This window comes from Macrobrachium rosenbergii, chromosome 39 (assembly GCF_040412425.1).
Source record: "Macrobrachium rosenbergii isolate ZJJX-2024 chromosome 39, ASM4041242v1, whole genome shotgun sequence".
Classification (NCBI taxonomy): Eukaryota; Metazoa; Arthropoda; class Malacostraca; order Decapoda; family Palaemonidae; genus Macrobrachium; species Macrobrachium rosenbergii.
In genome coordinates this window covers 8,018,396-8,031,641 of record NC_089779.1, presented here as the reverse complement: position 1 = coordinate 8,031,641, position 13,246 = coordinate 8,018,396, and the positions used below count along the sequence as shown (strand labels likewise).

At 35.1% G+C, this 13,246-nt stretch overlaps 1 protein-coding gene across 2 annotated transcripts; it reads left to right on the top strand.

The window, feature by feature from the left end:
* Surf4 (Surfeit locus protein 4) lies at window positions 1–13,226 on the top strand. 2 transcript variants are annotated; one of them, XM_067082455.1, is made up of 5 exons: window positions 1–329; window positions 3,805–4,068; window positions 5,000–5,230; window positions 9,640–9,819; window positions 12,039–13,226. In XM_067082455.1, the coding sequence occupies exons 1-5, from the start codon at window positions 279–281 to the stop codon at window positions 12,123–12,125; spliced, it is 813 nt and encodes a 270-aa protein (XP_066938556.1). In that variant the 5' UTR covers window positions 1–278; the 3' UTR covers window positions 12,126–13,226. The 2 variants fall into 2 exon arrangements, with proteins under 2 accessions (XP_066938556.1, XP_066938557.1); XM_067082456.1 differs by having other exon boundaries at window positions 209–419.
* The last annotated feature ends 20 nt before the right edge of the window (window positions 13,227–13,246 follow it).

The following is a 13,246-nucleotide window of genomic DNA, read 5'->3' as shown; positions in this document are numbered from 1 at the left end:
ATTCCGAATATCTGACCAAGTTCAATGTCAGCTGAGTTGGAAGAGTCTGAAAGGTGTTAATTTTAATTATCAAAAATTGGAATAATAAGTGAGAGAAAAGTATACTTTTGTCTAATTATTTGACATGTTATGACATTTAATTACAACAGAAATATTTTAGACACTACAAATCAACTGCGTGAAGGGTGACTTATCATAGTTGCTCAACGACTGTGAAGTACGACAACACCATCATCCCTTGAGGATCATAAACACACCAACAACAAATTCTGTAAAATATGTCGTCTCAAAACGAACTCCTAAGCCGGGCGGAAGACTTCGCTGATCAAGTAAGTGTGTAGGTGAATATTTAAACAGAACAAACCCAGCCAAGAACTGGTGAAAATGCAGCGACGTCAAGGATTAATCGCTATATACCGGTTGGTGTTTTTGACAGATGTCTTTTTCTCCTTCAAAAACAGGTTGACCTCGATCCAAACTTTCGTGGATTTTGCAAATTATTGTACGTTTGTGTCACCGTTTAAAAGTTCACGTTTTGTAGCCGTGTATTTGTGCGTGTGAAGCACAATTATTGTGAGAAGTCCCCGGGGATGTAATCAATTCGGGTACATAACTGGTCTTCGGGCCAGGGTGTTAGGCCAGTTGGCTGACCCAGGTCCTTGTCTTGTCTGTAAAACTTTAAAGCGTTTGGTAGCTTTAAGGTCGTGTTTGAAGTTTTTATGTACTTTAGGGTAACTAAGTCCCCTACAAGGCAATCCTGAGCAAGGGAACGTGACTTCTGCAGCTGCATCCTTCAGGTCCAACAAAAGTGCAGAGTAAAGTAAAATTTAGTGAAATGCCCATTATGGGCTATATACGTAGATTTTATATAATGTATATATAAATATTTGGTAAATGTAAAGGAGATTTCCACTCAGAGATAGGCCTGTCGTTAGGCTGTTATAATTTTTTGACCAAACAGTATAGAAAAGAATGTCTATAATGCAGTACTGGTGAGATAGCCTGATAAATCTACCAGAATAATGAGAAATTTACTCTATGTTAATTCCTAAGGGCCTGGCACCAAACATGGCAGAAGCTCTGGTGGGTGCGGTGTTTGCTGCCAGGCCCTCGTGGATGAAAAGTAAAAATATTGACGAAAGGTGGTAGATTTCTGATTCTTAGTAAATTTTTCAAATTCTCCCCCCAGTACTGCGTTCTAGGGATACATCCTTTTTCATATTAGGCCAAAAAACTATATAAACGATATCTTCGTGCAGCCGTCTCCTTTACAGGTAACTAGCCTAATTTTGGTTTTCAAAATTAACTCGAGTTTTTCAGGTGAAACCCGAATATCGGTGCTGTAAAGTTGGTCTTATTTAAAAAAATGAAAAATTCTAGACGTGAGTTACGTTACCTAGTTAAGCTAGCATATTTAGAACACAAAACCAGCAAAACATCGGAGCGAAATGAAATGGGGTTTTAAGCCTATAGATTGAAGTATTGTTATGAAAAGTAAAGCATCTTTTACCAATATATGATAGTCATAGCTATTGGAAATGCTGAGTTAACGCATTGCAATGCCCCCTTTTGTTTACTGATAAAGCAGAATCATGGTGGGTGAAGTTCATGGATGCATCATTACCTTATGTGGGGTACCTTCACCTTTCTGACTGTGGGTGGGAAAGTCGAGTATCGCCTGCCGTGACCCATAAGCTTAACCTGGTTTAGGGTGCCATAAATTATAGTTTGAAATACGAGGGATGCGTCCAAACTTAACGTAGGATTCCACACCTTGATAAATGAAACGCATTTTAGATCTTTGTTTTATGTGTAAATTATCAATGAGTTTAAAAATGCAACTTATTTTATTTTAGAAATGAAGTAAAGGTATGATTTTGCCAGTGTCGGATGTTGCTTTTGCCGCTTTCAAAATGGTTTGTGGCCAGCACATTATTTGTTTCTTCTGCCACAGCGACACCCGTAAATTTAGTGGCATACTTTAGCATTTTCATCTCCATTGAGTGAAGGATGAATAAAGATTTATTTTCTTTTTATTTGTGGAAGTCACCATTGAATATGAGCAGATTTTTAATAAGTTTATCAAGGGTTACGTTACAGTTGTCAACATGTGTTAGTTACGGTAACTGACATCGTTAAATAGCCGTTTCTTGATTCGTTGTTTGTCTTTACTTGCTGTTGTTTAAGTGGTTGTTATTATAACAAAGTGGTTGTTAATTATAAGGTATACTGTAGTGATGAATTCTTAGACAAGTCACAATGTTGGTAATCCTGACTTATTGTATGAAGATTCACATTTAGCCTTGCTTCTAGGCCTATTTATTAGTGAAAAAGCAACTTGGTTATAATATGCATCATCAGTGGTATCTACCAAAACTGAGACAGGCATAAATAGCCTAGCCTAGTGTAATCTACTGTAAATACATCTTGCAGTATACTGTACACAGTATATATGAAGTCATGTTTTTGGATGAAATTTTAATGATCGCATGATACACGAGTATATATGCAAATCATGGTATCCTGTATATTTTTGTTTCACAGTGGTTTCACGGGAAACGAATTGTGCTTGTGTATTTACAGAGCAAAGTTCAATTCTGCAATGTGAAAAAAATCCAAATACTGAAACATGGCGCCGCTCTCATAATCGCTCAAGAACTAATGGTGGCCGATTCAAAAATGTCCCGGAATATGGGAGCTCCCGGACCACATAATTCTGGATTTTAGACGTTACTCTAAATGATATCTTTCAGAAGAGAGAACAATTTCTCTTTAGCGGGCAAGAAGTTCTGAAACGAATATCTGCCCTCAGATCTTGAATAGTTGACTCAAGGGTAATTGATGTGGTTATGAATAACACACCTAGCTCCTATTTACAGGCTTAGCCAGGCCTGTAATATAATCCTTCTGAGTCCAGTATTATTTTCTAAAATGCCAAAATTCTGACGAGTCAAAGAACTTCCAGTTGTAAGGATAAAGGAATTTGTGTTTGATTGCCAGTGACTGACAGAAATAAAAGTTGTAGCAGCCTCATATTCCCTATACTCTATAGGTAAACTAGATAGTGTATTATCCTCAGACTTCTTCTATGTACATATAATTTGGTTCAGTCTTTCCCCTAGAAAATTCTTCATATAAATATACTGGTTGTATTAGAAACCAGAGGTGTAGGTAATAGATTAATATGAATTTCCTGAATCCTCTAAACAGATATAAAAAGATATTTGAAATGATTGTATAGTGTCAAAAGTCTCTTATGGTGTATACATTGTATTACTGGAATTTGATCATTTCTACTCTCAAAAATTTAGAAGAGTAGCTTGAGAGCATTGCTTTGCAAAACCTATAATTAAGGGGGTGAGTTCAGGTGAAGTTAGTTGGTACCCCTCCCTGTTGGTGTGGTCTTTTTTAAAGGGTGGAATTTTTCTATTTCATAAGATATTCCAAATCAAATAAACATGAGATATTTAATGACAAGATTAGATGCTTACCTTCTCTTATCTCTGTGTGTCTTTTAATGACAGTTACTTGAATGGTACGTACAGAAGTTGAATGCACTGGGTATGATCAGCCTCAAGTATTCTGCAATATTATTTGAAGCTCATGTGACAGTAATGTGAAAGTAAACATTGTCAATTTTTTTCAAGATTTACAATAATGACAAACCTATTTGTTCTATAATTTGCATTTGCGCTCAAATTGCAAGTTGTGTATGTTGCGTGGGAATTTGTTGTGCGCAGAGGATTGTCAGGTACATTGGAATATTGTTTTAAGACTACTAATCGTGTATTTTTTTCATTTCAGTTTTTAAGGTATAGTAAAAATTACTTACCTCACATAGCACGTCTTTGTTTGGTGAGCACCTTCCTTGAAGATGGTTTGCGTATGTGGTGGCAGTGGCGTGAACAGCGAGAATATATGGACATATCATGGGGTTGCGGATACTTCTTGGCCACACTTTTTGTCTTAATCAACCTCGTCGGACAATTAGGTGGAGTTTTTATGGTATTGTTTAGGAAAAAAGTAGAAGTGGCATGTGGAATACTTCTTTTCATCGTGGTACTTCAGGTAACAGTACTTTTTTGTCCTAAAAATGGTTATAGAGAAAAGTTTATTCTTTATTACATATGGAAATATAGTATTGCTTTTCAAGACAGCAGATTCAAAGATTTTGTAAGAGCATATGTTTGTGCCTAGAGTGAGGTGTCTGAATTCAATTTATGAAGTGATAGATGTTTCACAGCCTCCAGAATTTTGATCACTTTAGTTCCAATTTAGTTATGCCTGTAGATACGCATATGAAATATAGTACAGCGTTGCTGTTATACAGTAGACTTTTCATTGCACATGAAGATAAAGGTATGTAGAATGAAGAAAGCATTCTTAAAAAATATTAATTTTTAACTTGTACAGGTATTAGTTTTTAATCCCAGTCCCAGAAGTATGTTGTTTGGGGCATGTCAAGTATGCTTTTGTCATCCGCTTGGTTTGTTCGTATTTTAACCAGCACCTTCATGTGTTGCATATATATAACTGTAGGATTGCATTTGTTTGTAACGAAAAAACAGCATTTTAACCATTTTTGAAAAACAGTTACTGTAGTATAATCACTTACCGTAACTTTTTCATTCTATACTGTGATTGATGAAAGTTCCTTGTCATCTGTGCATTCCACTCAGTAATATTTTCTCACAGTACATACGTTTCATAAAGCTTATTATTAATACAAATGAAATTTGTTTTGCTGTTCCTGCATTTTCTGTTGTCATTGATGCGTCAGAACTAGGGAAAACTCATTCTTACCATACATGCTGTCATGAACAAGTGATTTTTCACATAAGTTTTAAGTTTTGCCTCCGTTATAAATGATGCATTGACTATTCAGAAAGTTTTACATTCATCTTTGATAGCAAAGTTAAAAATACTCTACTGCTTGAGTAAAATGAAAACTAAAAGAAAATAAAGATAAAAAATAGGTGAAATAAATCTTCTTTTCCAGACCGTTGCCTACCAGATACTTTGGGATATGCAGTTCCTGTTCCGAAATCTAGCTTTAATTGGAGGATTAGCGCTGGTCTTGGCAGAAAGCAAAAAGGAAGCCCGGTCCATATTTGCAGGAGTGCCATCCTTGGGAGAGAATAAGCCTAAGACATATTTGATGTTGGGTGGAAGAATTCTGCTCGTATTCATGTTCCTCACACTTGTCAGATTTGAATTTTCATTGATGCAGGTAAGGATTTTAGATTTATTTGTACTGGATTGAATGTTGTGTCTTGAATGTGTGGTCTGCTGAGAGTACCTAAAATGTCTTATTTTGTCATCTCTTGTGTAAGCATGAAGGAAGTTTTCATGAAAAGTGGATTGGCTGTTGACCTGTGCAGAAGTAAATAAATATCTGTTTACCAGTTAATTTCACAAGATTTTTAAATGTTAACCCCTTGTGCATGGGTAATATACATATGTAAAGCTTTTGGTGGAGTCTGGGAAACTTACATATATGTTCAAGATTTCACATCATACATTTTGAACGAACTTTGCGGCAAAAGTGCTCGGATCAATTCCATGGGCCATAAATGAGTCATGGCAACTCTTACCCCAACTCAAATAGCTAGTGGTACAGCAAAGAGTGATCAGTTTGCCTTGAGATGTCGTAGGGGAATGTTGTCCAAAATTCCCATCCAATGATGTCTCATAAATATTTTACAATAGATATACTCAGAATTTGTTACTGCTTTAAGTTCTTATCTGTTATGATATTGTGTGAGATGTAATTATGATTTAACAAAATAAAATGAAAAAAATATATTAGAAAAAACACAACTTGGTAAAATCAGTGTATTTTTACGACTGCCTTTTGGAAAAGAGGCCCCACACTGTGTTGGAAATATTCGCTTTCAACTTCCCTTAGAAGGTACAGAAAATTTTTTAGAGTTTTCTTTCTTATACCATGTGCATATGCACATAGTCCTCTTTCCATTGATGAGTGTTTTTTTTTAAACTGGCCATCCTTAAATTTAGCCTGGTCTATGGGTGTGCTTAATATACATTTAGCCCGGACTGTGTGGGTTAAAAGTATTGCTAAGCATTAGGAATGAACATGAAGTTGATGACTTTATTTGTGCAAAGGGCCACCTGATACATTGTTACCCTGTGCAGTGATTTATTGACCACTTGTGTATGATCCCTTATCAAGACTGGGGAATGATGGGAGCCCTTTGTGTGAGAAGAGAATTTCTGTTTCCAATCAGGACCTCTTTTCCTTCACTGTAGGAAAGGGAGGATTTAGAGAATAAGGTTTTCTTCCTTCTTATGAAGTAATTATTGATCTCATTCATGAGTTCAGTAATATTCGTATAATAATTCTGAAGATTAAATCCCCACCTGTGATTGCTCCTGCTGCAGTTGAAGCTCTTCTGAGCTCAAGAAAGGATTTGAGAGCACCTGTTATTTTCTTAGCTAAGGACAGATGAGGAAATATCTGTTAACTCAAGAACTTTGTGGGATTAGGTTTTGGTGGCTTACTTAGCCTAGCCTAAGTAGTTGATTCTTATCCTGAATTTTCTTGGCTAAGGACAGAAAAGGAAATATCTACTGTTCCTCAAGAACTTGGTAGGATTAAGTTGCAGCTAGGGACTGAAGGCACGCTGCAAAGAACCTTAAGTAGTGCCTACAGTGCACCACATGAGGTGCACTGATGGTGCTACCCCCCTACAGTGTTTTTATCTAAAATATCACGGTTTCCATCTTCACCTTAGTCCCTTCATTCACTCTCCCCCTATGACTAACTTCTACACACCGTTGTATCTTTGTTAAAAGATTATATCCTTTCACACTTTTTCCTCCGGCAGTCATTTTATTTTGTGAGTATTTTTTACACAAGTATGACATTTGTAGCTTCTACTTGATGTACCGATAGTAAAATGTAGTGCTTTCTACCAGGAAAGTGGTGATGTTACTGTTTTAGCAAAGTTCATAAGCTAAAGAAGTCTGGATTGCATATGAGGTGTTCATGCATGCAGCTAAATCCTTGGATTTTTTAGTAGCACTTTTTTTTTTAACCTCGTGTTTTGTGTCTGTTGATAGCATAGCAGACAGATTCAGCACAGATGTCTTCCCAACTTTAAAGTACCTAAACTTTTCAAATACCTAAATGACTCACAAGTGAAGGGACCACTCTGGAGGCAGGAAATGGTGAGGCCAGGTGCGAGTATTCCACCTGGATATTGCAAACTCCTATAATGAATATTGGCATGAATGTGACCTTGCATTTCTGCCTAAGAGATTAACGCTGCCAGCAGGCAAAGAGGCATAGATTTGCCTCTTCCCTTATTTCTCCAGTTTACTGTTATGTTGTTGTGGTGGTGTAGCTGACTGTGGCCTCCATGCAGCAACCCCAAAAAAACTTTATTAAATGTTTCGTGGCCAAGCTCAACAGGTTTTGTTTTGGTGTGTCCTCCCTGGACCATACTCCTTTCACCTGAGATTGCAACAAATGAGCACCCCAATCATCATTCAAAGCATGCAAGAACATTAAAAGTTTGGGCTTGAGTAGCACCAGTGGGACACACTTCAGCGGATTCAGTTATATTCTTGCCATCATTAAGATTATAAAGACCATCTTCAGTTTTTTGGATCCATACAGACATTGACATTGAGGCCATCTCTATCACAACTAGTGAGGAACCAGCTACTTAGATATCAGATGACTTCTCAACAATTCACATGACTTAGTCATAGGTTGAGGTTGACAATTACTGGATAGTTTCCTGTAAATGACTGTCCCCCAAAAGAAGACCAGATCTGTGGTGGTGGTGGTATGCATATGCAGGATAGGCTGCCACTGTGGTCATGGCTAGGTTTAACTTCTCCAAGTGTTATGTGCTGTCTTATGGACTGACACAAGGCCAGAAGTTTCTGGCCAAGACAACAGGGGAGAACGTGTGCTGATAATGGAAGGAGATAGCTGTCACAAACAAACTCAAAGACCCAAAGTTTGTGCTGATGGCCTAACTACCAGAATGAGAGGGTGAATTTGAGGTCTTCAGTTGAAAGGTAGAATGATGCTGATGTATGGTATGAGTGACTACTTTAGATGTGAAACAAAGTTTGAGAGTGAGGAGATGTAAACTAGATTGAATTTTGTTCTGTTAAATTAAATATTTCATTTCCAGTGTATATAACTTTACTTTTATATTTTGATTTGTTTTTAGGATATTTTTAATATATGCAAGTATGGATGCATGTTGTGCATATTGCTATGTGCTGATTGTAATTTACTTATTCTTTTAAAGCATTCTTTTACTGTACGTCCAACTCATTAAGATTGGTAACAACACTGGTGAACCTTCATGGTTGTAGCATTAGGGCAGACTCAGATCCCTTATTTATTCATTCATACATATCTCTCTGAAGCTCCCATCTTAAACCATGACAGAAATTACATACTGACTTTAATTTAAATGAATCTTATAATGAGATTACTGGCAAAACAGGCCTTCAGTAACACTGATAGGCAGTATCCCACCAAATGGTGTAAAGATGCTAAGAAAGAAAAACACTAAGACCAACACATCATAATAAAGCAAAGGGAATGAGCCAATGTATGATTGGAAACAGCAGCACAACTGACTTCAAATAAGGCATATGGAGGAGTGATGCCTTGCCTTTCAGACCAGTGGAGAATGAGCTGGGCAAGCACATTAGGACTTAAATTATTTTAAGATCCTACAGGCTAGTGTGATTGGATCTGTTTGTATGGAGTAAGGCTGTTTTTTTCAATGATGAGTTTGTAGAAAAATGTTTTTATTGTAAAAGCTTAATTTGTTTTTCAAAAGTAAATGTGATTCAGGCTTGCTAAATGTTTTTGTTCTGTGAGCAGTTTCTTGTGCCTTTGTGAAGACCTTTTTTTTTTTTTTTTTTTTTTTAGATTATTTGGAACTTTCACTATATAGAATAGGTACAAAGAAGAGCTTTTAATACATATGCAAATTTTCTGTTGCAGATGTCTGTAGTTAATAATGTATATATGTCGTTTAGAATTAATTTTGAAGATGTGTGCATTGTATAAAATCATCTTTGGAAGTTAATAAACAATGTGAGAATTATTGGAAGGAAAAACAGTAAAAAAAAAAGTGGTAATCATGAATACAGTATGAAAAAATGGAAGGAAAGATGTGAATGATAAATGAAGGCAGTAAAATGACAGTAAAGAAAAGTTATATTTGATGAAATGCACTTATTGGGATGAAAGATATATAAAAGTAAAAATTTCATCTTCCTCCCCCATCCTTTATTATTACGCCACTGAGTAACCCCCTCTCTCAGTGCGAAGGCTTCTTGTGCCCCTAAATAACATATATTCATCCATCCTAACCTAGTTAAAAGGCATTTTTAAGAAAAAACATCAAACAGGTCAGGTGAAATTTTTATCAAAATATTGTATGGATAAAAAAATTATAGCAAATTATTAGAAAAGCAGGCTTACGTTGCATGTCTTCTGAGCATTTCCTTCCACTGATGGCTAGCAGTTACGGGTCAGTATATGTAATAAGGGTAATAAGTTTAAGTATTTTTGTGGTTAGTGTGTTAATTCAAGAAACCTCCCAGATAAAATTATGACTGTTTATTCTGTTATTTCAGCTCTTCCAGATAGTAATAGGTGGATTATTGATGGCTCTAGTTGCTGTTGGTTACAAGACCAAGTTGAGTGCATTTTTACTGGTCTTATGGCTGAATGTGTTCAATGTTTATGTTAATGCTTGGTGGTCCATCCCAGCATACAAACCAATGAGAGATTTCCTCAAGTACGACTTCTTCCAGGTCAGTCTTCCTAATGTCTTTATGATTTTAGTGACAAAGTACAGTGCCTCCATCTTTTTTAATCCATTATTAAGCATTTGACTGCATACCATACACTGTAAGCATTGTTTTAGAAGTTCTGGCTGATTGTGGCAAAGTCATTGATAGTATATAAATAGACAGAATCCTTTTTTCTCTGAAATAGCCACTAATCCAGATGTTTTACTGAAGTTATAAATATGCTGTAAATATTCATTTTGAAAATCCTGAAGTACATATTTTAATGGTACTGTATATTGAATTGATAATAAGTTCTGTAGCACAGTAACTGGGAATGTTTAAAGTAATAAGAAATTTTTGTGGATACAATGAGAAATGGAACTTGGAAAGCAGATGGAGTTTAGGAATGGGAACTGTATATAATTTATGAAGTCAGTTTTCACTGTTGCTATCATCAAGCCAGATCTGTATGAGTTAAGTAACTCGCATCTATTTAAAACATCGTTGAATGTCACCTTGCTCCAGGTTTGACATATAACCTATGAACAAATTCATTGGGAAACCTTTTGTAAGTTTCAAAATGACTTGTGGTTCTCATTAAACTATGTGTTATAAAATCAAAATTTTGGGGGAATATTAAGTAATAATTTTGAAGTGCCAGGAACAAAGGATATGTTGCATCTTTTTTTTTTTTTTTATTCACCAAAGGAATTAGAAGTGAGTTTGGTTGTGTAGAAATTTGGATGGTTTTCATAGTTGTGTTGCGATTGTTCTGGTTTCTGGAGGCCTCCACTTTCTTCTCGGATTTCAGGTAATTTTATTTTTTCTAAATGTTCATTGCAAGTTGTTGGATTGATTGCTTTTGCAAGCAAGAATACTCAACAAAAGGGAAACAAAAAATTTTGGTAGTGTCAGAACAAATTGAAGGATAATTTACATATGCAGTAGATGCAACCAAGTTCACCTAGAGATAAAGCCATTTGGTGACAATGCCAGAAAGTATCAGTAGATAAACATGAAATATTTCCAGCTCAATAATCATATAATTTCCTGGTCAACTTGGCGAAAGCTTTCTGTATATAGCAATATACTACATACATACTACTGTGGACTTTATTTTTCCATTTAAGATCACAAGAAAGTGATATAAAATAATTTAGCCTAGATGTATAAATACTGGGAAGATATGGGGCATTGGTATTAAATATTAATGGCTACTGTACCAAAGCTGGGAAATATATAACATGCTTGTAATATGCTTGATCTTACGTAGTAAAATCCAGTACATGCTCCTCTTAGGATGGCCTCTAAATTAAATGGCCCTTGAATTGAGTTTAAATCATGTATGTGGTAGAGATATCGATTTCATTTGTGTTGAAATCACTCGGCTTATTAAAAATATTATACTTGTTTTCCAGATGCATTTACTCAATCTTGTATTTGAATTATCCATTTACTCTACATGTAAATGGTAGTAACATGCAGTTTGGTTGATTCTGTGTAAAAACCACCTTTTTACTGCTTCACTGACTTTTTCCCTTTCCCATGAATGCACTGATTAAGTATTTTTCTGTATTTTAGTTTTCTAAATATATGGTGTGAATTTATACTGTTAGCGATTAATGATTTAGGAATCTTAGTTCAAGTATTGTGTCCTTCTTATGATGGGGTACTTCTCTGTAGTCTTGGCTATAGAGTCTTCGGTTACAACATTATCCTTTTCCTTTGTACGTTATACACTAGTTTAACGAGACCACGGGTTCATTTCAAGTCTTTCATAGGGCTAAACCAAATGATTTGTTCTCGATGAGAACTGAAAACTGGAGCAAGGTCAGGTCAGAGCATTTAGAGGGAAACCATGAATCAAGATCAAAAGGAATGGATTAATAACAACTATAATATGGCAATTCTGCAGAAAACAAATTGTTAGTATGGTACCTTCAGTGTATTACTAAATATTTGAAGGCACCGCTAAATGTGTATTACTTGAAATAACCTGCGAAGGAATCTGCATTCTCTTCACTTGAGGTTTTTAGGAATCTAAAATACTTTAAAGCAGGATTGTAATTAAAATATTTCAAGTGGGTTCAATCTATACCCATTTTAGGAACTTTGTTCTTTACTTTGTAAAAATTAACATTACCCAACAGAAGAATGCTGTTATGAAAAGGTATAATAAAAATAATTTTCCATTTCTCAATCTAATAATTGAGGTTAATGTCATCCAATTTCTTTTTCAGACACTCTCTGTAATAGGTGGCCTGCTAATGTTGATCTCATTAGGTCCTGGTGGAGTCAGTATGGATGAGCATAAAAAACAATGGTAAACTGAACTTGGTTATTTTATGATTTAAAAGTGCTAAGACATTATTAACATCACTTCCAGGATATAGACACATTCAGTCTAGTGTTCTGACAACAGCATTGGTTAGTTTTATATTTGATGATAAATTATTGCATCTCAGTGTATATATGCGAGGCCTTTTTTTATTGTAAACTTCCTCTACATTTTTCTGTTTGCTCCCTTTTTATTTTCAATGGAAGTATATATTTGTTTTCCTCTTTAAAGTTTTATAGTTTTGCTTTATCAATGCATAAATTTATTGGTTATTAACTAAATTAAATATTAATGCTTTTATACACCGTACGTAAATTTTTAGTTTGTAGCTCTTAGGTAGTACTCCGACATACGTTTTCATTTGGAAATTTGGATAAAAACAATAGTCTGTGGTTTGCGTGTTTTTATATTGGTGCATATGTGGCTCAAATGGATTCTTTAAGTGCGTTTTAACACAAGTAGAGCTTAAGCAAACCTCTCAAGATTAAATATGTTGCGCTGTACTACATTCAAATTGTTACATTTTTTTCAATTCCTATTACAGAAGTTTGAAAATGTTTGCAATATCTTGAAAGTAGAAAATAATTTAGGTTAGCCACTTATAATGTCTTAATGTATTTGGTTCATATTGTACTTTGATGAGTTGCAGCGGGGATTATCACATTTCCCCGTTGCCAGATGCACAATGGATCGTTGGTCCTGTAAACTACTACCTTTTTTGATTATTGTATTTTTAAGAGATCCCCTTGTTGTTTTCATAGTGTCTTGTTTTAATGGTAAATTGTGAGCATGGGATTTGTTGTATGCTGTAAATTCTAAGGAAGATAAACATGAATTTTTTAAAAGTTAAGTTGATTAAACTTTTAAATAATAAACAGAGGGATAGTTTTGTAAAATAATTATAAGAAAATTAAAAAAAAAGTAACTGGCCATTTCCAAGTCCTTAAATCTTCCATGTGTTTTTTATTATCATGGAGGACTTTTATATATATATAAATGGAAAGATTTTATGGAGCAGATGGTTCAGTCTAACCTTAGTAAAACTGGTCTGTATTGTTAAGTGGCTGTCAATAAAGATTCTTAATAAATATTCAGGCCTTTTTTTACATA

Excerpts from the sequence above, each read along its gene's own strand:
- Surf4 (XM_067082455.1), top strand. The coding sequence starts at position 279 with ATGTCGTCTCAAAACGAACTCCTAAGCCGGGCGGAAGACTTCGCTGAT. Across the intron at positions 330-3,804 it reads CGGAAGACTTCGCTGATCAA|TTTTTAAGGTATAGTAAAAA; the intron begins GTAAGTGTGTAG and ends TTTTCATTTCAG. Across the intron at positions 4,069-4,999 it reads TTTTCATCGTGGTACTTCAG|ACCGTTGCCTACCAGATACT; the intron begins GTAACAGTACTT and ends CTTCTTTTCCAG.